This window comes from Apostichopus japonicus, chromosome 11, assembly GCF_037975245.1.
Source record: "Apostichopus japonicus isolate 1M-3 chromosome 11, ASM3797524v1, whole genome shotgun sequence".
Taxonomy (NCBI): Eukaryota; Metazoa; Echinodermata; class Holothuroidea; order Aspidochirotida; family Stichopodidae; genus Apostichopus; species Apostichopus japonicus.
Genome location: NC_092571.1, coordinates 23,199,995 through 23,225,318, shown reverse-complemented (window position 1 = coordinate 23,225,318; position 25,324 = coordinate 23,199,995). Strand labels below are relative to the sequence as shown.

The 25,324-nt window shown below is 37.6% G+C and overlaps 2 protein-coding genes across 5 annotated transcripts in view; one reads left to right on the top strand and one right to left on the bottom strand.

Moving 5' to 3' along the window:
* The window catches only part of LOC139975633 (D-2-hydroxyglutarate dehydrogenase, mitochondrial-like), a 37,326-nt gene extending 21,175 nt beyond the window's left edge, over window positions 1–16,151 (top strand). For 3 of the 4 annotated variants that reach the window (XM_071983701.1, XM_071983702.1, XM_071983700.1), the window contains exons 6-8: window positions 3,613–3,716; window positions 5,242–5,427; window positions 7,227–10,431. In XM_071983701.1, the coding sequence (XP_071839802.1) occupies window positions 3,613–3,716; window positions 5,242–5,427; window positions 7,227–7,688 (752 nt within the window). In that variant the 3' untranslated portion in view covers window positions 7,689–10,431. Of the gene's footprint in view, window positions 1–3,612; window positions 3,717–5,241; window positions 5,428–7,226; window positions 10,432–14,647 lie in introns of those variants that run through there. The other variant, XM_071983703.1, reaches the window with a different exon arrangement.
* A 1,870-nt stretch (window positions 16,152–18,021) lies between these two features.
* On the bottom strand, window positions 18,022–23,598 carry LOC139975634 (neuroblastoma suppressor of tumorigenicity 1-like). The gene is made up of 3 exons (XM_071983704.1): window positions 22,676–23,598; window positions 21,648–21,761; window positions 18,022–18,508 (listed from the first exon to the last, which is right to left on the bottom strand). The coding sequence occupies exons 1-3, from the start codon at window positions 22,889–22,891 to the stop codon at window positions 18,347–18,349; spliced, it is 492 nt and encodes a 163-aa protein (XP_071839805.1). The 5' UTR covers window positions 22,892–23,598; the 3' UTR covers window positions 18,022–18,346.
* Window positions 23,599–25,324: the final 1,726 nt, after the last annotated feature.

Below are 25,324 nucleotides of genomic sequence, written 5' to 3'. Positions count from 1 at the left end.
ACACTATTTAGATTGATAGCAGCTATCACTGATTAACTGTCACATCACAGCTGTATGAGCCTTGCCATTATGGCTTTATCGTGGCTTAGAGATCCATGTCACACTCAGCTGTATGAGCCTTGCCATTATGGCTTTATCGTGGCTTAGAGATCCATGTCACACTCAGCTGTATGAGCCTTGCCATTATGGCTTTATCATGGCTTAGAGATCCATGTCACACTCAGCTGTATGAGCCTTGCCATTATGGCTTTATCATGGCTTAGAGATCCATGTCACACTCAGCTGTATGAGCCTTGCCATTATGGCTTTATCATGGCTTAGAGATCCATGTCACACTCAGCTGTATGAGCCTTGCCATTATGGCTTTATCATGGCTTAGAGATCCATGTCCCACACAGCTGTATGAGCCTTGCCATTATGGCTTTATCATGGCTTAGAGATCCATGTCACACTCAGCTGTATGAGCCTTGCCATTATGGCTTCATCATGGCTTAGAGATCCATGTCACACTCAGCTGTATGAGCCTTGCCATTATGGCTTCATCATGGCTTAGAGATCCATGTCACACTCAGCTGTATGAGCCTTGCCATTATGGCTTTATCATGGCTTAGAGATCCATGTCACACTCAGCTGTATGAGCCTTGCCATTATGGCTTTATCATGGCTTAGAGATCCATGTCACACTCAGCTGTATGAGCCTTGCCATTATGGCTTCATCATGGCTTAGAGATCCATGTCACACTCAGCTGTATGAGCCTTGCCATTATGGCTTCATCATGGCTTAGAGATCCATGTCACACTCAGCTGTATGAGCCTTGCCATTATGGCTTCATCATGGCTTAGAGATCCATGTCACACTCAGCTGTATGAGCCTTGCCATTATGGCTTTATCATGGCTTAGAGATCCATGTCACACACAGCTCTATGAGCCTTGTCATCGATGCTTTATCATGGCTTAGAGATCCATGTCACACACAGATGTATGAGCCTTGCCATTATGGCTTTATCATGGCTTAAAGATCCATGTCACGCACACACACACAAAAGCTTAATTACCAGTATTTAAATGTAGGGCAGAGAAACGCTTGGTTTTTACCAGTTTATATTAAATTTTGTTTGCTTGCAATTGAATATAAACTGCATCGTGAGTTCAAGCCAGTTCAGAGATATTATTTATCCTGGAAATGCCATTTCTGGCCATGTATGTTTTATTTTACCAAAATTACGTTCGGCCCCAACAATGGTGAGGCTTCCTTCAGTGCAGCTAGCATGTCAATGTTTGCTCGGCATTAGTAGACACTGTATATTGCTACGTTTTGTTGCATAAATAAGGCAAATTCTTGAGAGAGTCTGTTTACACATTAAAAGCAATCATGCATGATTACTTAGTCTAAAACTACCATACTCCTCATAGCGAATATTTCTACCTTACTTTTAAAGCATGTAGGAAAACTGCACAAGCCTTTCGTAAAGTGGAAATATGTTTTTGAAAACACAGATATGGCCTTCTCGGTAATGATATCCAGCAGAACCACAGTTTCAGCATATTTATATGCATCAATTATATCATAATACGGTTAATTATAATTGCTTTACTTAAAAGTTGAGGGTACCCCTGCATTCTACACATTTTGTCATAGAATTTGCAGTACATCTAAATGTACACAATATATTAACTAATTTTAATTAATACAGGTATATTCTGTAGGGTCATGTTTACTTCAACGAAACTGTACTTGTTTAGCGTGGTAGGATATGAATGCGAGCTTACATTCATTGAAGCTAATAGGTAATTTAGAGTTTTAAGAATGTGTAGCTGCAGGGTTCTGTAAGTATTTAATGTTAATCCTCAAGTTTGTCTTCAAATACTCGTATTTAGATTCCCGGACATACATGAGCTCAGCGAGAGGTATAGCTAGATGGAGGACAGTGCCAAAGTCTGGCCACCTAGTTAGAACAGTAAATGTATGTTAGATCTACCTGCAAGCAGGAACTCGCGAAGAAGCCTCATTGGCTTATCAAAGCCGCAAGCTGACCGAAGTCAGTCTCTTACATTCATAATTGCATATTTAATGTCCTTGATTATGAATTGTCAATTGTCAACAACTCTGTAACTGGACGACATACATTAATCTTGGAGTGACTCGAACCGGGACCTTATGATTGGAAGGGCACCGGCGTTAACCACTGAGCTAACACTCCTATGTAATGTAAATGTAAAACGACTACTAGCATAACTAGCAAAGACTCTGATGTCGTTTGTTTTCCTTATTCCATCTGACGGCTTTTGTCATCGATGGCTTTGTACTACGAGCAATGTCTATGCTACATTATGCATTGTTCACATTGAAATCACCATACCAGCATGCAGTTATCTCGGAGAGAAGTTGGAGCACTAGATATGGACTAACATACATGTGTTTTCATTTCTTATATGTGGTGTAGTGAAGTCTCTTCTATCACATGCTATCGGTTGTTGTGAAATATTTTGGGTTTTAAAGTGTACCCACATATTAACTTCTATTATATATCAGTATTCCACAGTGTCATGGATTAGATTATGAACTGGTGGATATATATGCATGCTCGGGTGAAACCATGTATTCTTGTTTACGATAAAAGTCTACAGTACATGAATATTCGACATGTTTATGAGGTACCACCTAAACTGTTGAAAATCCTTTACATTGTTTCAAAATTTGCAAAATATTGCACCAATTTTTATGTATCTAAAACACCCTGCATTTAACCAAAATTTTCCATGCCCTTAGACCCACCCCTCCGCTGGTTGAGACAACATCTCAGCTTCCCCTCACCCTCTCCCCTCCCCCCCCCAAAAAAAATGGTTGGTTCTATCCCGGAATGTAAGAACAGAAGACACAACTTTGGTGAATGATGTGCAGTTGATAATATAATGGAAATTTTATGGAGATTAAACTGCATAGATAGTCAGGCACCAGACCATGCAAACAGTGGTACAGTTTGTAAGCGTAGAATCTTGAGTGATGCACAGTTACTGGTAACCACAGCAGTACTGTACCTGCAAGATTGGTTGTTGCATGATCATTCTTTCGGGGCCTATCCATCTATGTAGTGTTATGCCTTAAGGGTGTTTACTGCAGTATATATTACATGAATGCACAACATGACTTGTAATGGAAATTTTCATCTCGCAAATGTCGAATGTACTTCTTTTTTTTTTTTAATAAATAACAAGGTTTAAAACAATTCTTTTTACACAGAGTGAAAATGCACTTCAGATTAATTTCATCTGGGAATTTACATTGTTCAAAAGCTAATGTGCTGTATAATATGTAAACGAACCCCACAAAACTTGGCTTTCTGTTTGTATTTTTTGGGGGGGCTTTTTCACTGGTGATAGGAGCGATAGGGTCGGGTAGGGGAGTAGGGTTAGCACTGGGATCAACTGTTGCCCGGGAAAGTATGGACGGGGCCAGGGAAATATGGGCTATATGAACAGTGCAGAAAGAGGGCCTAGTGACATTAGTTACCCACTATCTCAACCTAGCTCTAGACACCCCCGTGTGGGTTTTCATTTCTCCTTTCACCACTTTTTTTTTTCATTCATTTTTGCCCTTTTTGCTTTTCCAGGCGTACCATCGTTTCAAGATGTCCTCAAAATTTTCAAGAAGGCAAAGTACGACCTTGGTGAAATTCTCTCTGCTTTCGAAGTATTTGACGAGACCGTTATGAAGGTATCACTGTAGGATTCCTTTTTTTCTCTGTTTCTCTCCCTTCAAAGAACAGAAAATCTCAGTTTTCTTTTACATACATACAAACATATTAGGCACTTATATAGCGCTGCTACATCGAGATGGTAGCACTTTCGACAACTTAGCCTTGGTCATTGGTAAACTTGTCACACCTAAACACCAAAGTGTGCACAATTCAATCAATCTCTCCTGGGGCACCACAGTGCACCACAACCACTTGTCCCCTGGGGGACTTCCCATAAGGTGCAGCCACAAACCGGTGCACGCAACTATATTTACAAGTTACCTCGCAAGTCCCCATTTATACACCTAGGTTAAGAGAGTTATTAAAAGCTTTAATGTTTGATGACTGTTACAATATGGAATTTTACAGGGATATATTCATGTGGCATTTGTTAACCGTAAGTGGAAACTTTAATATAAAATAACACTTTTTTCATAAATGGTCATTTCTTTCATATCTTAAATGGTTTAATTATGATTAAATTTGGGGTTTTCATTTGTCAAATCATTAGTTTAATCAAATCTGGTGGAAGCATTGTAAATAATATCATGAGAAATATAGTATATTTGTTTTATGTAACAGATATCAGATTGTGGTAAAAGAAAACATTACATGTACAGTGTGAGAATACAGATACATTTATCTTACCACGAATAGCATTAAGCCAGGCAGGAAGTTTGATGGAAAGTTACATAAACCCTGTTTTGAGAGAAAGTCATGCAAATCCTGGATACATGAAGTTAATTAAAAAAAAAGGAAGGGTGTGAGGAGGGAGAAGCAATCAAAACAGGTCTGAAAAACTGCACAAAGAAGCACTGATCTAGGGGCCATTGTAACAAGAAAACATCTCTGATTTCTTGCACAGTTTGCAGGGTACTGTGGCATCCAATTGGCACTCCCCCACCCCCAGTGAAACAGCAAGTTAGGGATCAGCAATGGTGTACTAAGCAGGGGTGGGGATCACCCCAGGTTCCATGGGTACCACAGGGTGCCATGCCACAGCCCTCCCCCCCCAGAAAAAAATTCCCTATTTTTTGTAAATCATTGGTGTAATCAGTTCAAAGCTTTGCCAAAGATAGCACAATTTTGCATCTAAGCCATCTTACAAAAAAACAAAATGTCTTAAAGGGGACAGGTGACCACATAGACTCTTCCCCCAAGATGGCATCCCTTGCATGGGGGACAAAGGAAGGATCCACCCTAGGTGCCAACTATTCTAGGTACTTCACCGAGATCAGCACCGAGGCAGGGCTGGATAACCCAGTCGGTGGAATATTGGATTCTTAATCTTGAGGCCACCGGCGCAAATCTTGTTCATGCCAACATTGCTCTGCTTCTTTCATGTTAAACTTTGTAAATATAATTTCATGTTCAGTTTTCTATTGGTCATAAATTTACTTATGGTTTTCAATTTTAAAGAGGAATAACATGTCTTGTGAGTTACTGTTACAATATATTTTGACAAAAAGAAAATGTCTGTCTATACAATTTCTTTTTTCTCAGCTCATCAACAAAAATTTGAAATTACCCAACCCTCTCTCGGGAGAGTCACCTTATTACATGATCATAGCAACTGCAGGCTCTAATCGCAGACACGATGATGAAAAGATGAATGCCTTCCTATCGCAGCTGGAGAAAGAGGGCGCCATACAGAATGGATTCAAGGAGAGTAGAGCTGAGGCAATGAAGGTCAGTACATTTCAAAAGCAATAAATATCATATTTTCGTCTTTCAGCAGCAGACGTTGTTGTAACCAGCTAAGCAATACTCAAATTGAGACATTAAGCAATTAATCAAATTTTTTCGTAAGTCACTTTCCAAGATATTGAATGTTACTCAGCGAGTGATCGAGGAATAAATTTGATTCAAAACTATTGGCTGCCAGAAACCTTTTTTTCTTCTTCAAATATTCGGAAGTAATCACAAAATAAAGAGAAAACTTCCAGATTTTCCTACTTTTTCTCATTTTTTGATACATAAAACTTGCCTAATCAAGCTACTTAATTACATTGTTATAGATCTGACTTAAACATCCCATGGCTTTAAAAAAAAATAGACTCAAATTATTAATGCTGGTTCCTGCCATAGTTGCCCCGGCAACCTGGTATTTGGCTTGGAGTATGGATAACATTACTAAATTTTTGGTAAAAATTATACCTGAAAGTTATCGGTTGAAAGGGAAATTTATATCAATCGGTCTTCATAATTCTTGCATTTGACATTATATGACTTACATCAGAGTTTTGTCCATTCTTTGAGTGAGAGAGTAATTTCATTTCATGGGTTCCGAGGATACATCGCTATAAAAGGGCATAGTGAGTATTCAAGTTTACCCCGAAGTGGAAGCGTGGAGGGAACTATCTTTATCTGTCCTGTGTAAATTACAGGTGGCCAAAGTCAGGCCTGAGAGAAATGCGCCACAGGATCCACATAGAAACTGTATCATAATCTGCACGTTGTGCCTTTTACATACAATATAGCAAATTTGGAAAACAAGGAATTTGACTCACTGAATATCTGGCAGACTGATTTTGCTTTTATTATTATATACTAGGCTGAAGCAAATGCACAACATACTGAAGTCTTATTTCACATATGCAGCTGTAGAAATGTGTCCTGCTTTCAAAATATAGGCCACAGAAAAGGTGCCCATCTTGTTGTCTAGAAAATGATGGGTCCATTCTTAAGTATTGCAGCTAGCTGATTGGATGTTTAGAAACTGTTACCGTGGCCTCATGCAAGCTCAGTTTCACGGTGCCGACACCCTGGCGTAGTAGTTTAATGCTTTAAGTAAAACACTAGATTTCAGTTTTAGCTTTTATAACTTGGCTTGACTTTAATTAAAACATCTTACCCCTGCTGCCATCGCTATAGAGATTAATGACCATCCTGAGATCCTGTGCTGTCAATGCTGCATGATTTATATTTTATATTTATATTTATATTTATATTTATATTTATATTTATATTTATATTTATATTTATATTTATATTTATATTTATATTTATATTTATATTTATATTTATATTTATATTTATATTTATATTTATATTTATATTTATATTTATATTTATATTTATATTTATATTTTATATTTTATATTTATATTTATATTTATATTTATATTTATATTTATATTTATATTTATATTTATATTTATATATATATTTATATTTATATTTATATCTATATTTATATCTATATCTATCTATATCTCTATATTTTATATTCATACTCATACTCATACTCATATTTACACAAATTGGCTTTGACATCATGAACTCAAGTCAAACCACAGCCACTTCAATGTAATATCTCAACAGTACAGTATATTTATATCTAACATTTGTAACAAAAGCTTTATAAATTTAGCAATATCATCAAGTCACTTTATTCGTGTAAAGACGCACATTGCTATGGACTTGTAATTTGCTTTTGAAATATATCCTATGCATGCTCCCTCCCCATCTGCATATATCTCACACAGCATCTATGGTCCTATCGCGAGAGGATAGCCGTCGCACTGAAACGAGAGGGAATCTGCTACAAGTATGACATCACCTTACCGCATGAGAAATTTTTTGATGTGATTACAGAACTGCGGGGTGTCTTGCATCCCAACTCTCCATGCGTGGTGGGCTACGGTCACTTGGCAGAGGGGGATATACACTTGAATGTCATAATGCCACAGTTAGATAAAGAAATTCAGGAGAAAGTCGAGGGCTTCCTCTATCCCTGGATCCAGAACCTCCGTGGAAGTATAAGCTCGGAACATGGTCTCGGGATCCAACGCAGGGACGAGATTGTCTACAGCAAGTCTCCCAAGGGGGTTGAGGTCATGAGGAAAGTGAAATTGACCTTTGACCCAAAGGGTATTTTAAATCCTTACAAAGTATTACCATCTTGGATGGACAGTGAGCTTACACAGAGAAACCTATCCAAGTTATAAAGTGTACAACTAGGATTGTAAAGTAGGATTAGTAGGATTAGATAAATATCATAGGATTAGATAACTATCAGTAGGATCAGAAGAAACTGAAATCAAATATGAGATTGCCTTGTCTGAAAGTGGGTTAAGATGCTACATAAATAATACTGCATTTTTTCATTGCTAAATATGAACATTTATTTAACATAAATATAGCACATCAGTGTTTCTCAACATTACTAGAAAGAAACCAGAGTAAATGTTAGAAAATGCTAGAAAGCCACATAGAATGGTCACTATTGTGCAATTCAGTCATGCAGTTCTATAATGCAATGATTTGTCAATGCTTAGGTGTAACTTTGAATGGTTCAAAAGCAATCATTGTGCAACAATGTCAGCCCAGCATGTCTATGTCTCAAAGAAATATCGATGACCCGGGGGGGGGGGGGACTGGTCAGTGAAGAAATCCGGCAGTACAAGAGGACCCACAGGAAATGTGACTCTATTTAGTGCACTTGCATACAGTGGCGGAGCTAGGGGTATAAGTCAGGGGGGGCGAGAATGATCTCTAGGGGCACTTTCGACACTATCTAAGCGGGGCGCCACCACAGGTTGGCACGGGCCGTACAGACATTTTCTGAGTAAAGATACTCCCTAGATCGCCAGAAATGACCCTGCTAATTTGCAGATAATGTGACAAATGTCAATAGGTAGATGAGAGCGCAATAAAATTGTCAATCATTGCGAATAAGTAAAAAATAGTAAAAAGCTGAAAAGGGCGTCAGCAGTCCATTTGAGTCCGTCAAGGGGGGAATCCACCCCCCCCCCCCCGACTGTATGGACGCTCCGCCACTGCTTGCATACAAATTTTGTCCCAATATGGTGGACCTCATCCACAGTAAGTCTCCACACTTTGCCTTTGATGAGGGGGGTGGTCAGCTTGGAACCCTTCACTCCTCTTATTGCTGGCTGTGCCCCAGTTGGAATGAGTACTTTGCCCAGTATTGGGAGGGCAGGGGTGGGGAGTAATTGTCAGTCTGCCCCTGCTGGTCACCGGTATTAAAATTTGTTGCAAAACATAATTTACATATTTCAGAAAAGGAGTGCATGTGTGAGATCTTCATCTCAATTTCTGAAGCACTAAACTATGTACTTAAAAGCTTTAATTCTGAAGCACTAATAGCATTAAACTATGTACGTAAAATGTTCACATTACTACACTATAAGCATTAGAATGAATTGTTAAGTATTAAAAATCATTTCATTTCTATAAGCTTTATTGCAACATTCATAAACTGTTTATCTTTCGCTTAAATGTTATACATTCTTTCGTGCATACCGGTAATAATATTAAAAGGTTTCTTTTTTTTAGCCAAAACCTTTACATAAGTAAAAGATATTACACTGTTTCTGTCAAGATAACACTATGTTAATATTCATATTAGAAATGATATATTTACTCATATCATGTGCTGTTGCATATGTAATGGTATTATTATAAGGGCATATTGATCTTTGCAATATTTAGTACAGGGTTTACACTTTTTTGGCCTAAGGGTAAATGCAGTGTTTCTTTAAATCAAGGTCTTTCTTCAATATTTTTTCGTCTGGCATTAATTTTTTGAAGGAATTATATCCAATGAATTCCTACGTTCTTTTTGTTTTATTTTTCTGTATTTTGACATTATTGCAACATAGCAGTAAACTATATCTTAACACTCTTAACCAATATGATGCAACAGGGTTTTCCAGTCATCGTTGCATCACTACTGAATATTTTGTGCCTTGACCCTGCAATTATCTTGTTTGATGAGAGTCATTAGTTACGTAAAAACTCAACCTTATGTGCTAACTAATCAGACGTTGTTGTGGAGTTTTGACACAGTTCGCAATCCATGCTTTCCTTCTCTGTCCAAGACGATGTTATGATATGTATCACTGCTGGCATTCCTTATAACAAATTCAAATTTCAGAGGTGAGTGGATCTCATCAGTATGCCCTTCCATATTGGTTACATTTTTGGAGCAGGTCGTTACAGCCCCACCCCCCCCCCCACAAAAAAAAAAAAAAAATTGGCTCCTTCGCCCATGCCTGAGAAAAATAAATACTTTCAATGGTGATTATTTTAATATTTTGGTCATTTGAAATGGATACTCAGGTTTAATATGAATATAAAGAACTGTAACAGTGTTCAGATACAGAATAATGACTGAGATATTCATATTCATAAAACGTTCATTTAAGAGGAAATTCAAGTTGAATTTCAAAAGTATTACCAGCCAAGAGGAAGTTACAAAGGAAGTTACACGGTAGAAGTTACACTCTATTACCTCTGCTAAAAGAGATACTAAGGTTTTAGGTATTATCAAGAGGACTTCAATTTTCTGTAAGAGGACATAGTTGTTAAAGCTTTATATGCAGTTGGTTAGGCCTCATCTGGAGTATGCTGTGTAGGCTTGGAACCCATATTTTGCTAAGGATAAGGAAGTACTCGAGAAGGTCCAGAGGAGGGCTACTAGGATGATTAGTTCCTTAAAGGTTGTTCCTTAATATAGGCGGTTACAGCTGTTGAATCTCACCACACTGGAGCTTAGAAGTTTACGTGGTGACTTGATTCAGGTTTTCATGGTTGTGTTTGGTTTTGACAATTTATCCTTCACTGACTTGTTCATGTTTGCTAATAGTAGTTGTACCAGAGGTCATTGTCTTATACTCTAACAATCACAAAGTGTGATTAATATTGGCCAGGTCGATAACGCGGAAACGCGGAAACCGCGGAAATCGATAAACCGGGTTCGGTAATAGAGATACCGGGTTCGATATCAACGGTTTCCGCGGTTTCCGCGTTATCGACCTTGCTATATAGCAAGGTCGAAAACGCGGAAACCGCGGAAACGAGAGGAATTTGTCAAGAGAGGGTGACAAAGTCTTTTGGGCGCATTTCAGCCTATATTCGCCAAAAAGGGGTGCGGGTTTAAAGCTATTTCAGTAAATGTAGGTCGAAAACGCGGAAATCGTACTTTTACAATGGACGAGTTAGATTATTTTGTCAAGGGAGGATAAAGACGTTTTTTGAGCGCATTACAGCCAATATGCGCCAGGAGGGGTGGGAAAGGGCTAAGGTTTTTTTTTTATACTAAATGCAGGTCGCAAACGCGGAAATGTTTTTGTACACAATGAATGGCGAAACTAGAGGATTTGTCAAGGCGGAGGGTGAAGAGTTTTCGGCGCATTTCAGTCAATATGCGCCAGGAAGGTGATGGAGTTGTAGGCTTTTCCCCTAAATGCAGGTCGAAAACACGGAAATGTTTTTAACAAAGGCGGAACTAGAGGAGTTTGCCAAGGGAGGGAAATGAAGTGTTTTTGGCCGGCGCATTTCAGCCAATATGCGCCAGCAAAGGTGTGGGGATGTGGTTTGAGGCTTTTACACTAAATACAGGTCGAAAACGCGGAAATGTTTTTAACAAAGGCGGAACTAGGGGAGTTTGTAAAGGGAAGGTGAAAAAGTGTTTTGGCGCATTTCAGCTGTAATGCGCCAAGAAGGGGTGGGGTAAAAAAATTTATTTTACTAAAAGCCGGTCGAAAACGCGGAATTGTTTTTTACAATGGCGAAACAAGAGAAACTAGGCACGGTGAAGATGTTTTCTGAGCGTATTTCAGCCAATATGCGCCACGAGGGGGTGCGGGAGGGGTGTAGCCTTTTTTAATACTAAATGCAGGTCGAAAACGCGGAAATGTTTTTAACAAAGGGTGAACTAGGGGAGTTCGCTAAGGGAGGGAAATGAAGTGTTTTGGCCGGCGCATGTCAGCCAATATGCGCCAGCAAAGGTCTGGGGAGGTGGGTTGAGGCTGTTACACTAAATACAGGTCGAAAACGCGGAAATGTTTTTTTAACAATGGTGAAACTAGAGGATTTTGTGGTGGTTATTCCAGACATTAATCAAAGAAAATGTGACGTAGGGCTATTAATATCAGAGCTTAAGTATTTCGCCATGGCATAAGTCTCAGCATACCGGTTCTTAAGCTAATAATTGGGTAGAGCTTGATATAAGTACTTCATACCCGACGAATCTAAGTGTTTTCTACATAACGATATCTCAAATAACAAACTTAAAAGAAAGAGAGTAAACACAAACGGAGGTACAATGGAAATTTTCTGATATAAACACGTATAGAACTAAAACATTAAGCTTTTTCAAGGTCCCGTAACACTCGTTAAAGAAGTAATGATTTAATTGTCATTTTAATTGGTCAAGCACTCTTTGGACCGGGCAAGACGCATTATGATATCCTTCTTCATTGTCTTAAGAATTCATATGACCCATTGGTTAGGTGGTCCAAGGCGTGCTAGTCTTGATTAGGGCCTAAAGTGATTTTTCGTCAGGTCCCGTTTCCGTTACATTAATTTAAGAACCGATGATGTAGTGGTCATTTTAGTTGGTCAAGAACTCTTTGGACCGGGCAAGATGCACTATGGTACCCATTTACATTGTCATTAGAGTTCAAATGACCCAGATAAACCTCTTTTCCACGACCAAATGTTGAACATCTTGTAAGAATGCATTCGTCTTGTCATAAGTGTTACGTCGGTACCATTGTCGAATAAGTAACTGAATAGGTAGCAGTTACTCATTCGCGAACGTCGAACGAGGAATTAGTATCTAACTTCACACCGGTATTCCAATACTGGGGAAGATGGCAGGGTTGCCAGTTTTATTGTAACGCAATCGGTGAAATAATTGTAAATGTGACTGTCTTACTTCTAATAGTTCGCAACTTCAAGTTCATACACTTCCTCCGAATCGTCCCAAAACATAGGTTTTATGTTTTCTTTTCATAAACGATCAAAAGCTCCTTTGCCGTCCCCTAGCTGTGAAAATTCTCTAGTTCCGCCATTGTACATACGCACCTTTATATATACCGACGGGGTGGCCCCAGAGGGGGAGAGAGAAGCTGGGTAACAGTCCCCTTCCCCTCGTCGGGGAGGTCTAGCCCCCTGGTAGGGGAAATTATGATTTCGTCAGGGAGCAATGAAGAAAAAAATATATTATTGTGTATTTCTTATCATCATAATGATCATTCTATGATAAAGATAAATGTAGGAAAATCAGTCCCCGACAGGTGTCAGCCGCACCGACATACGGGCTTCAAACTTCTCTCATATACCAAAAAAGACACTACAAATTACCGCGCGCTTCGGCAATATTAGATTTATATATACATAGATATGTATCTGTATGTGTAAATATATCTATCTATCTATCTATATATATATATATATATATATATATACATATATATGTATGTGTAAGTATATACATATATATATATATATAATTTTTTTATTTTTTTATTAATATTACAACGTGCACACAATTGTTTCCGGGGACCTTAGCTCCCGTGTCGGAGAAATCCTGGAACCATCCCTGCATACCAAATGGACGTTAACAAACATTACTGAGTTTTCTGCCTGTATTTACTGAAAAAGCTTCAAACCCAAACCCTTCTTGGCGCATGTTGGCTGAAATGCGACCAAAACATTTCTTTACATTTCCTGCATGCATTTAGAGTATTTCCGTCATTGTTAAAAAAAAAATTCGCGTTTTCGACATGCCTTTAGTGAAAAGACTTCAACCTCACCCCTTTCTGGCGCCTATTTGCTAAAATGCGCCCAAAACACCTTTTCACCCTGTCTTAACAAAATCATCTAGTTGTGAAAAATGTTGTGAAAAAAAAAAATTTCCGCGTTTTCGACCTACACTAACTGAAAAAAGTCTCATACCCCCACTCCATCCTTGCGCATATTGGCAAACACTTTTTCCGCGTTTTCGACCTGCATTAAGTGAAAAAGCCTCAACATCCTTCCTCACCCCCTTCCTGGCATTTTGGCTGAAATGCGCCGGCCAAAACCCTTCTTTTCCCTCCCTTAGCAAACTCCTCTAGTTCCGCCTTTGCTAAAAACATTTCCGCGTTTTCGACCTCCATTTAGTAAAAAAAAACAGCCTACAACCCCTCACCTTCCTGGCGCATATTGACTGAAATGCGCCGAAAACTCTTAACCTTCCGCCTTGACAAATTCTCTAGTTTCGCCATTCATTGTGTAAAAAAACATTTCCGCGTTTTCGACCGGCATTTAGTGAAACAAAATCTTCTATCCCCACCCCTCCTGGCGCATACTGGCTGAAATGCGCTCAAAATTTTTTTCACCCTCTCTTGACAAAATCATCTAGTTTCGCCATTGTAAAAAAAAAACATTTCCGCGTTTTCGACCTACACTACCCTCCCTTGACAAAATAATCTAACTCATCCATTGTAAAGTACGATTTCCGCGTTTTCGACCTATACATTTACTAGCTTTAAACCCGCACCCCTTTTTGGCGAATATAGGCTGAAATGCGCCCAAAAGACTTCTTCACCCTCCCTTGACAAATTCCTCTCGTTTCCGCGGTTTCCGCGTTTTCGACCTTACTATATAGCAAGGTCGATAACGCGGAAACCGCGGAAACCGTTGATATTGAACCCGGTTTATCGATTTCCGCGGTTTCCGCGTTTCCGCGTTATCGACCTGGCCGATAAATATTCGTCATAACTGTTTTTCTGATAGGGTTGTGCATGAGTGGAACGGTTTGCCTGAGAAAGTTGTACTTGCAAGTAGTGTGAATGGGTTTAAACTGATGCTTTGGACAAGTACTTTAAACATGGTATTCGGGTCTGTTTTTTTTTTTTTTTTTGGTATTCTGTTTTTTTCTCTCTCCTATAGGGTCCTTGAGAGGAACTTTAGTGTCCTTCCAAATCCTTGTTTCTAGTAAACTAAACTAAACATTCTTGCGCCACCTTTTGTGTAGTCTTAAGGATTCGGTGGCGCTATTTTATTATTCAACTCAGAACCGTATATATATTGGGGAGGGCTACTGTAATATAAGTTTCAGTTGAGTTTGGGTACGAATGCCTCTGTGAAGGTTTAATATTGTTTTCAACAGATGTTGTGGTCTTATCGTGAAAATATAGGCGTGGCAGTGAAACGAGCAGGATTTGCGTATAAGTACGACGTCACGGTGCCTCATGATAAATACGTCCAAATATTAACTGAAGTAAAAACCCAGTTCAGCCACCTGTCATCATGTATTGCTGGATTTGGCCATTTTGCAGAAGGTGGCCTGCATGTAAATCTGGTCACCTTCCGTACACATCCATCATTTAGCAAGCTCATTGAGTCCTTTTTATTTCGTCGTGTGAAAGATGTTGGTGGCAGTATTTCCTCAGAGGTCGGTATTGGCGTTCAAAGAAGGGATAGTTTACACTATAGTAAACCAATCAATGCTATAAACTTGATGAAGAAGATGAAAACCTTACTCGATCGGAAAAGTATTTTGAATCCTTACAAACTGCTGCCTTCAAATCTCGATGGACAGGAATTACTCAGTAAATTGTAAATGTTATGACATTATGATATTTATAAAATGTTTATATAACTTGTTTTCTAAGTTTAAATGACTTTTGAGTGTCATGTTACTGAGTGTGGAAGGTACCAGGAGCAATTACATGGTGTAGGTGGGGCGGGAGTGGAGGGGTTCCCTAGCATTCCCGCATTTGGCATGATCGCGTATCATTACTGAAAAATGTTTCGAGTCCATACTCGAAAACAATGTAACGTCTCTTACAGTTATCCGTACATAACAACCCCAACCGCCTCATGGATAATTAAGTGTATATGGAAGCCATACAACCAGGTCCGTGTACAGCATTAACTATAGTCCAATGGTTACGCAACGTATTATAATTTACCTTCACGCCGAATTGTATGTATTTATAGTTTCAATGGAAGATTATACAAAATATTAAAAAATAAAATTAAGATATTTTGTCCAATATGTTCCATGTTCCAGTATTGTCATCTAAACAGTGTTTATTCAAGTGTGTGTATAAATTTCATTGTGGTTCTCTCTTAATTGTGGTTCTCTCTTCATTGTGGTTCTTTCATTGTGGTTCTTTCTTTGTTTATATGCAATATTAGCTCGTATGTTCGTCATTTCACTGAAACAGGGCAAATGTATTTCATCTTAATTGCTCACTACATTACTATTTAGTAAAGGTCAGTAATGTTACATCCATTTGTTTGGATGTTATACCATATCCTCTGAGAGGATTACATTAAATCTGTCATCGAACAAAGCATTTTTCTCTCTATTTTTTGTTTGGTTATTTCATTTAATGCTCTTATCACAATTCGTTCGCAGTGCAACTCGCATGAAGTTATTCTATTTTACTGCTTTGTTGGTAACGGGATTAATGCGTGAGGACGTGAGGAATTATATACGTTAAACGACCTTTTTGAATATGCAGTCCGATTTTACTTGCAATATATAAAACTGCTTATGTCATTTCAATCTTACTGATTTTTGTTTTTGCGATTAATCGCACTCTGAATTAAGAATGCTATATAGAAGAAACAAATGAAATAAAATGTAACGTATAATAAACAAACTTGTCTAATTTCTTCTCCTTTCGCTGGTACTTTGTTATACGTCAGACGTTTTGTTGTACTTTAATATTTAGCATTAACATCCACCTAAGAAGAGAGAAACTCAACTTCTCTAAGACAAGCTTTCTGTAAAGATAGAACATTTCAAAGGAGCCCATATTAACTTTGGCATTGGCGTATAGCACAGAGGTCAGATGAGAAAAGATTCTCCATCACATTTGAACAGTGGCGTAGGAAGGTACTTTTTGAGTGGGGGTGGGGCTGAAGACTGATGGCCGGCCTGATGGAGGGGTCTAAGGAAGGGGGATTTTTTTTTTTTGCATTTCCAGGTGGCCTCAGATGCAATTTGGTGCACTATAGCACACTTTATCATTTATTGAGAAATGAAAATGGAGTTTTCTGACTTGCGAAGCGGGGGTGGGGGCCTAATGATACTTCCGCCCCATATTTTTCACTGGAGGATGGCGCCCCCAGCCCCCCGGTTCCTACGCCCTTGCATTGGAAAGATGGGAGCACAGCATGTGTCTGCCCCGTCTCTTTTCTAACTAGCGATTTACTCCGTAGCATCAACGATGATAATTCGGCTGGATAATCAGCCCACATAAAATAATTATACAAATAAATAAATTAAAATAAACAGTCTATCAAGTTATCAATTTGTAGTTTTATATCTCTCATAGTTTGTCATATATCCGAGTGTTTATTTGAGACTTTTTTTATTGAGAATTTTGAGATAAAAGGTTAAAATTTCGAAATAAATTTTGAAGAAATTGTCGATATCGTGACCACTTGGTTAAAATATTTCAAACGCTGGATATTTTGAGCTGAAAAAATTACAATATTTACAAAACTCAGTAAACATTTTCCCAGTTGTCTGCCGTTCAAATTTTCATTTTGATTTATTCAAGACAAACTCAAATATTTTATTTTATCAAATAATTATAAATCAGTCGATCCCTTCAAATGTCGAAGCCGAATGTTAGTACGGATATGCAAGCCAATCACAAAAGAAAAACTCACCCCAAACATAGACACAACTCGTGTTCCAAGGGGGGATATCACCTTTCATTTACGAAATCGTCTTGAGCAAGTTTAAAAGTGACAGCATGCACCACCACTAGTGATTGAGTTACTTTACCCATTCTTTCGTTTATTTACATTCTGTGATACAGACAGCATTTGCAAATGTAGTTGCTTTAACTCAGGACACTTAATCATTTAACCCCCCATTGTTTAGCATAAATAAAAATAAAAAATCAGATCTAAAGGGAAAACGTGTCAACTCTATATAGCACTATATGCTGTCAGAAATATATATATATATATATATATATATATATATATATATATATTTATATATATATATTTATATATATATTTATATATATATATATATATATATATATATATATATATATATATATATATATATATCGATAGTGCATTGACATGACTCACAAACCATACGATTCAATCTTCAAACATCCTTTATTGAACATTACAAAGAATTTAGTCGCGTTTGCTTTTCTTGTACATCTACAAAAAGTATTTACAAAATCTGTTCTTTTTTATATTTTGACGAAGAAACAGCCATTGTTATATTCGCTCATAATCAGCTCCGTAGCTAAATACACACATTCTGACCAAACGATTGAATCTCTTTTTAGAATTCAGATATGTAAATGAACCTCTTTATTCACCAGGCAGATGAAAACTGCTGCAACATATACAAGAAAACAGCTGAGCAACCCGAGCACATTCCATCTACGTATATAATGCTACATATTCTCGCCTGTCGTTCGCAATAAATTTAACATGAAAATTGTCGTATACGATTCCTCGAGAAGAAATAAGTACGAGACATCTAAGACATTTCAAGGTCCAACGCTCATAGCTAGATTCTCTAATGATCATAATGTAATTAACATAAACATCTGGGCTGCAGAGGTTGCTACTATACTGCGACGTGATGTGTCAGCATGATGTTATTTATACCTTACAGCTTACTACACCTCTTTGCGTTAGAATAAATCGAAACCATATAAATCGTCCATGCACAACACTGCGTTGCTTTGTTCATTGATTGACAAGAAGCTGGTCCCAGGAAATGAAATTTATTGTTATGTATATTTATTAAAATGAAATCCAGCCATCAAAGCATGAGGCCACCGGTCTTATATATAATATGTAGTTTATGTTAAATGTCGTCTTCGTAATAGGAATAATAACTGAAGTCGTCGATTATGGCGCCATCTTGGATAGGAGGGTCCTCGAAACACTTCTGACAGTCACACGCCTCGACGACTTCTACCAGTTTGTCCATGACTTTAACGTCATTTCTAGGACATGTTAGCGTTACCTGTTGTTGAATAAAACAAAGGGGGGGGGTGAAGTGACGTCATGTATCTGTACTTCTTGAAAGCTTGAGTAAATGAATTTATATCATCATGCAATTACAATTATGTATGGTAATGGGCAACGTTATGAATGTCCCCCTCCATCCTTTGTCCTCCGCTCCCCATCCTACCCCCCCCCCCCAAAAAAATACAAAAATATGTTTAATACGTTATCATGATGTAATTGATAAAACAATGTGTAAGGTTGACTTCTGCAACATATTTTGTTTGAACACTGTTTGCCTATTTGTTTTTTTCTATCAATATTCTATATACCAATGTATAAATCACTTTGTACACGATTTGGAAGAACTTCCCCATACAATACTTAAACCCTGCACCCACTGTGATACATTTCTTACTACAACTGATGAACAATTTAGTCGTCTGAGCAAGATGCACTCACTGTGATTTATAGGTTGGATTTATTAGTCTGTATTTTGGGGCTATTCTTTTAATGGGTGGGGAGGGGGGTTAATGCCACAATGTCGGGGGTTCACAAAATGCTATAACATGCATCCTCAGTTGTTACTTGTTTGTTTGTTGTTGTTTTTTAACATTTTCTACTATTTTTTCGTGGGAATCTATATTATTATTTCATCATTCAATTACGAGTTGTATTTTTATTTTCCATACATTATTGCGAGATACTCTTCAGAAGTGTCTAACCAGCTGCATCAAACTTGACATGTATACACGCGATGATTACTCGATCTATATTAACAGTCAACCATATAAATATACAGTATTGGAATTATTCACACTTTACAAACTAATGACATGAAACGTATACAAGTACATTTTAAATAATTTGTAAAACAGCTTCTCGGGAAAATGTTCACATGGCCATGTTTTGTTCATATTAAGTAAGTAAGTAAAACTTTATTGATCCAATATGGAAATTCGTGTACTCGCACGTACTATAAAAATTCTCAAATGATAGAAAAAAATATGATTGTACAGATAATATGGTAAGAGGGGTAAGAAATTAACGTTGAAGATTGCTGTTGAAAAGTTGAATTGCACATGGGATGAATGAATTGCGGTGTCTGTTGGTTTTCAAGCATGGGAGTCTCAGTCTCCCACTGCCCCTACTCATGCAACTGTCATGGAGATGGTCATGGAGTGGGTGGGCACTGTCCCCCCCCCCCCCACACACAGTGTCAAGTTTACTTTGGAGTAAGCATTGATAAACTTCGCCTACCGTAGGCTGGGAAGTACCGATCACCTCCTCCGCTTTCTTTCTAATTCCATCGATACGATCGCTTTCCGAATTAACTACATTTCCACTCCAGCATATAAGACAATAACGCCAGACCCCACAAATTGTAGCATTATAAAACATTTCCAAAATTTCAGAGCGAACATTAAAGTTTGACATTTTCCTGATGTCAAACTAAACAAGAACGTCTGTTTACAAATAATTCGGTCAATTTATTATAGTCAAGTACCTTGTTCATTTCTAGCCGAAAAAAATCACTCAAAGCGTCATTCAACCAGTTACAAATGTTGCAATGTCTCACGCCAGACTACATAAATGTCTTGTATATTCCTTGACTTGGTTTTAAAAGTGAAATTCAACTGTTAAATTGGATAACACGGAAGTGGTTTTACCATTGACAAGTTAGCGAATTTCTCAAATGACGTTACAAGATGTCGAATGTGCTAAAATGGGCACACCACTTTTTTCATTGTTAAACATTAATGCAATCAACATGAAAAGTAGGTCGGTCGTAAAACTATCTAGGTTAATGTTAGAAATAGGATTTCAACATGAAGTTGCATTTGTTCTGACATGAAACAAACTTGTATAGGCTATATATTTTTTATTGTATATTTTAATCGTTTTATTTTTGTATTCGGTTTGTTGTTATTCGATTACGTATATAAACATAACAAGAAAAGACTATTTTGCTTTAACCGTGTTTTGCGTATATGACTTAATTTATGCGATTTAAATCAGAAGGTTTTTAAGTTTCAGTTAAAATCTAACTGAACTTTCACTCAAGTTACTGTTGGTTGTAACTTTGCACGCCAATCGAATCTTATCCTTATCCTGAATAATGATGTATTGTTTTCAAAAGTATTTAAATGAAGGGGCTCCCATCAGTAATAATGGAACTATTGACATACATTGAGACTGATACCGTGTGATGAAGACGTCTTTACGCCAAGTGAGATATCACGGGTCCCTTCCAGAAGGAAGTGATCCCAGTTACAGTTGGTGAGCGATCTACTACGGGTGGGGGAAGGGGATGGGGGTGATGGGACAACCACATACTTGTACTTTGGTGGCAATAATATTAAAATGGAATATATATATATGTGTATATATATATATATATATATATGTATATATGCATATATGTATATACATATATATATATGTATATATATATATATATATATATATATATATATATATATATATATATGTTGATACTAGTTGAGACTAGTGGAACACTAGTAGTTGTAACTCGGAGTTTCACGCGTTTTAGCGATCGTCAGACAACTCCGCTATAAGTGTTGTCTGACGATCGCTATAACGCGTGAAACTCCGAGTTACAACTAATAGTGTTCCACTCGTCTCAACTAGTATCAACATATATTCCGCTCTGTCCAATGGACATAGAGCACTCTGCGCCAAGATAGACGCCAACCAACCAACTCTCTATATATATATATTTATATATGTATATATATATATGTACATATATATATATGTATATATATATATATGTACATATATATATATTATATATATATATATATATTATATATATATATATATATATGTATATATATATATATATATATATATATATATATATACATGAGTAGTACACATACGTAGTTGAGTTATTTTATTTTGTAATCTTTGTTTTGAGGGGAAATACCTCTAATGGAGGATTTTTTTTAATTAAAATATCATTATTATTAATATAAAGTATTGTCGCCTTATGTATCAACTATTACACTTACTATGCATCTTTATTAATCTTTTACAAGTTACCATATAGATATAACACCCTATTATTCTGGTCAATATCTTCCCCCACATACCCTCCCTCAGTCGATAGTTTACCCCCATCTGAAACTTACCTTCACTTGTGACAATCTGATTGGCTTACAGCATTCGCAATATTGTAGGTGTGGGTCGGCTTTATCCGGCATTGATTGGGGAATACTGTAGCTAAAGCACTGGCCAAAGCAAACCTGACAAACAACAAAAGAAATCAGAAAACAAGAACATAAACAAAAACCTGTTAACAATTTACTTATAAAACTGCAAAAAAAAAAATAACAAGCTCTAAAGACGATCCTGCTAGGTTCGAAATGTTCGTCATTTATGGTTTTAATATTCAAAGCAACTTAATTAAAACACAATATAAACAAAACAAAATGTAAAGTTTAACATATTCATCTATCATTCTCATAAGAGAAGAGGAACCACACAGTATATATATATATATACGGTTTATATGAAACTGCAGTGTAATTAATACCATAGGCATTACCTTAATCCAAAAAAAAGATATAAAAATTACGTATCTCCAAGGTGTACAGTTACATAAAGTCAAAAACAGTCGGAAAACTGTTTTTGGTGTTGTTGTTGTAAAAACAGTCAAATATTTCTGGTCTAAGACTGAGAAAACACAAGGAAGCTTCTCACTCTGTATTCAATCATGTGAAAAAGGCCTCACGTGTCTCATAATGATGACGTCGACAGCATTGTAACTTCGAAGAGCAGAGTGTGCAGTTGTGAAATCGTTCAACGTGTACGCGAGTTTGTTAGACAGTCATCTATCCATTCCCACTGCCCGACAACTATGCATGACCTTAATAATCTCTACACCACATTCAGGGGTGGATCAGCCTACCGGTTTACCGGCGTATAACCGGTACGCCACTGGCCGATCCGAAGCCGCCAGCCCCCCCCCCCCCCCCACACACACACACCATGAGCATATATAACGACTGTATGCGTTCTCCGTGCACCCCTAGCGTGGAATACAAGACTACAAAGGCCGTCTATCTATACTATCGTGACTGTTTGCTCTTTTCTTGTGTTACGGAAGCTATAGGGCTGTACCTAATACATGATTACTTATCGTGGTTTCAGACCTTACCGTGTTTGGTATAAGCTTAGAATGGCATCCTGGTAAAGCGACTTCTTGCTGAATCTGTTTGACGTCGCACCAGGTTTTCTTCTCCGGAAACAGGGCCAGATGGTCCAAGTGTCTAGTTGGTTTATCATCTAGTATTTGGCCTGTTGCTATGGCGATCAACGTAATTAGTAATAATAATACGTGACTGTAGCTATAACAATACTTCTCACCAATCATTTTTCTTTCTTATTGGTATTTTCTTGTCAGATTCCTTTGTTAACAAACAATGTGATCAGCAAACGTAAATAACAACTTTACTAGTGGGACGGTTTGAGCGGATGCAATCAGCTCCCCTATACAGAGCAGTTAGTCTTAAAAATCAGCTATGTTTCTAAATAGTGAAGCGTGTACACGGGAAGCAAGGAATGAAATCAGATCTCCGGCTTCAATCGTGCAGGCTAACTCTGGGTTTCAAAAACCGGATTGTAAAAATGGCAATTCAATGAATGACAGTTTTCTTCCAGCTTGCACGCAGTATAAAAAAGTCGAGCCGTGTTGTTGAAGTTCAGAAGTTGATCACCTCATGGTGTTAAATACCGTCATGTTATTGTTGTCGAACCAAGAAAGTCGTAGCATTCCTCTCCTCGCCGGGCAAATATAAATAAACGTTGCCGTCTATCAAACGTATTTACGAGGCACACGAATGGATGATAACATTTTTGATTCTGTCAAGCGGTTATATCTGTTGCTCGTGTAAAAGATATCAAAACATAGGATCGACGCAAACCATATACATTCCTATCCTAGATACATTTCAGCAAAAACAAGTCACCCAAGAAAGAAACCTGGGCCTATCCTATAGATAGAATGGCGATACAGATGTGTGTCAGAGGGTATAGTGTGCAAAACCGAACAGAAGGTAAGATAAAAAAAATCAAGTTGGAAGAAGCGACGTTAACAGAAACCACAAAATGTTTCATTCAAGACTTTCTTTTATATCAAGTAATCCCCTATCGTAGAATCACACAATACAACCTGATTTCCCAATTAGCTCCTTTAAGTGTCTGACCGGTCGAAACTGTCACGGGGAATTAGGTTGCCTGTTGTTACCTTTTCTCACTGCATATTTGGCGGTTTTCTCAAAAAGAAGTCTATACTACCTATAACTTGTCGAACAATGAGGATTCCTCCAGGCTTCCTTTTATTGTATTTCTCGTTGTAAGTCTGATTGCAATTCCCACATTGAATATGTACTGAAGTGGTGGTTGTTTGTTGAGTCATACAGTCCAAACATGTAGGAAATAGGAGGTGCACGTGGGGTGTACCACCCTCCTTATCACAATCAATTGGAATTATCTTGATAACACGGTTAAAAATGTCCCATCACTTGCAATCTTTTCTAAAAATCGGAAGCATTTACTTTTATCCAATTACTGAACAGTTTAAGATGGCTAAGGTAATACATATTTCTTTGTTTTTTGTTTTTCATTTTTGTCTTTTTTTTGTCATTACGTATATGATAATTCTTTAAATTGTATCATGTTATCTTATGTAACGTAAGTACAGTTACATGGTTTAATTGTGTGTGTGTGCAACCTTTGTTTTATTGCATGCATTGTTCATTATTTTTTCTTTTCTTTTTTTATTGTCTTTGTACGGGGGGTCTGCTTCGTAAGAGCATTGGCTTTCTCAGACCTCCTCCACTTGTCACATCCATTTTCTTCTATTATTATGTTATAATTTTGAATGTGGAAACAAATAAATGAAATGAAATGAAAATGAAATTTATTAGCACTTAAAAGACCAATACGGTAATGTATATGTGTCAGCATGCACCCATTTATAATCGGCTTCAGCGACCGCAGGGCCAACCTCCCCTCGCCCCCTCCCCCCCCCCCTCTCTCTCTCTCTCCCACCCTTCCTTCTTAATATCCTGGATCCGTTACGACGGTAATAAACTGGGGTTTTTCCTCAAAGGCCGCGGGATTAAGAAACCGAGATATTACGTAGATGTTTGAGGAAACACTAAAAGCAGTACATGCATGAATTGCGTTTCATTACTCAATTAACAGTATTAAATCTCCCGTCGTTTTCTCCCCCCCCCCCCCCCCCCCCCCGAAAATTTAGAATTAACAATTCGAGTCACTCCCGAACACAGGTTCGAGTCACTCCCAGATTAATGTATGTCGTCCAGTTACAGAGTTGTTGAAAATTAAACAATTCATAATCATGGACGTTAAATATGAATCTAAGAGACTGACTTCGGTCAGCTTGCGGCTTTGATAAGCCAATGAGGCTTCTTCGCGAGTTCCTGCTTGCAGGAGGATCTAATATACATACATACATACATACACGCACATATACATACACACATACATACAATAAATACATGCTTATGTATGTCCATTTTGTAGTTCCAACAAACCTCAAACAATTGAATTTGTTGGAATTACACATATGCTCAGTTATGTAATCCTAATAATACATGCTACCGATTAATAGAACGATCCAGTTTTAACTGTGGTACCAAACTTTAAGATTTACAGTAGTAACTGTGTTCTCTATGTGTATCGGTGTTCAACACCACTCCTAAATATGTGTATGATGAAACACGTTCTACTTCATTACCTTTAATAATAACTCGCTGTTGTAAAATATTATAACGTCTAA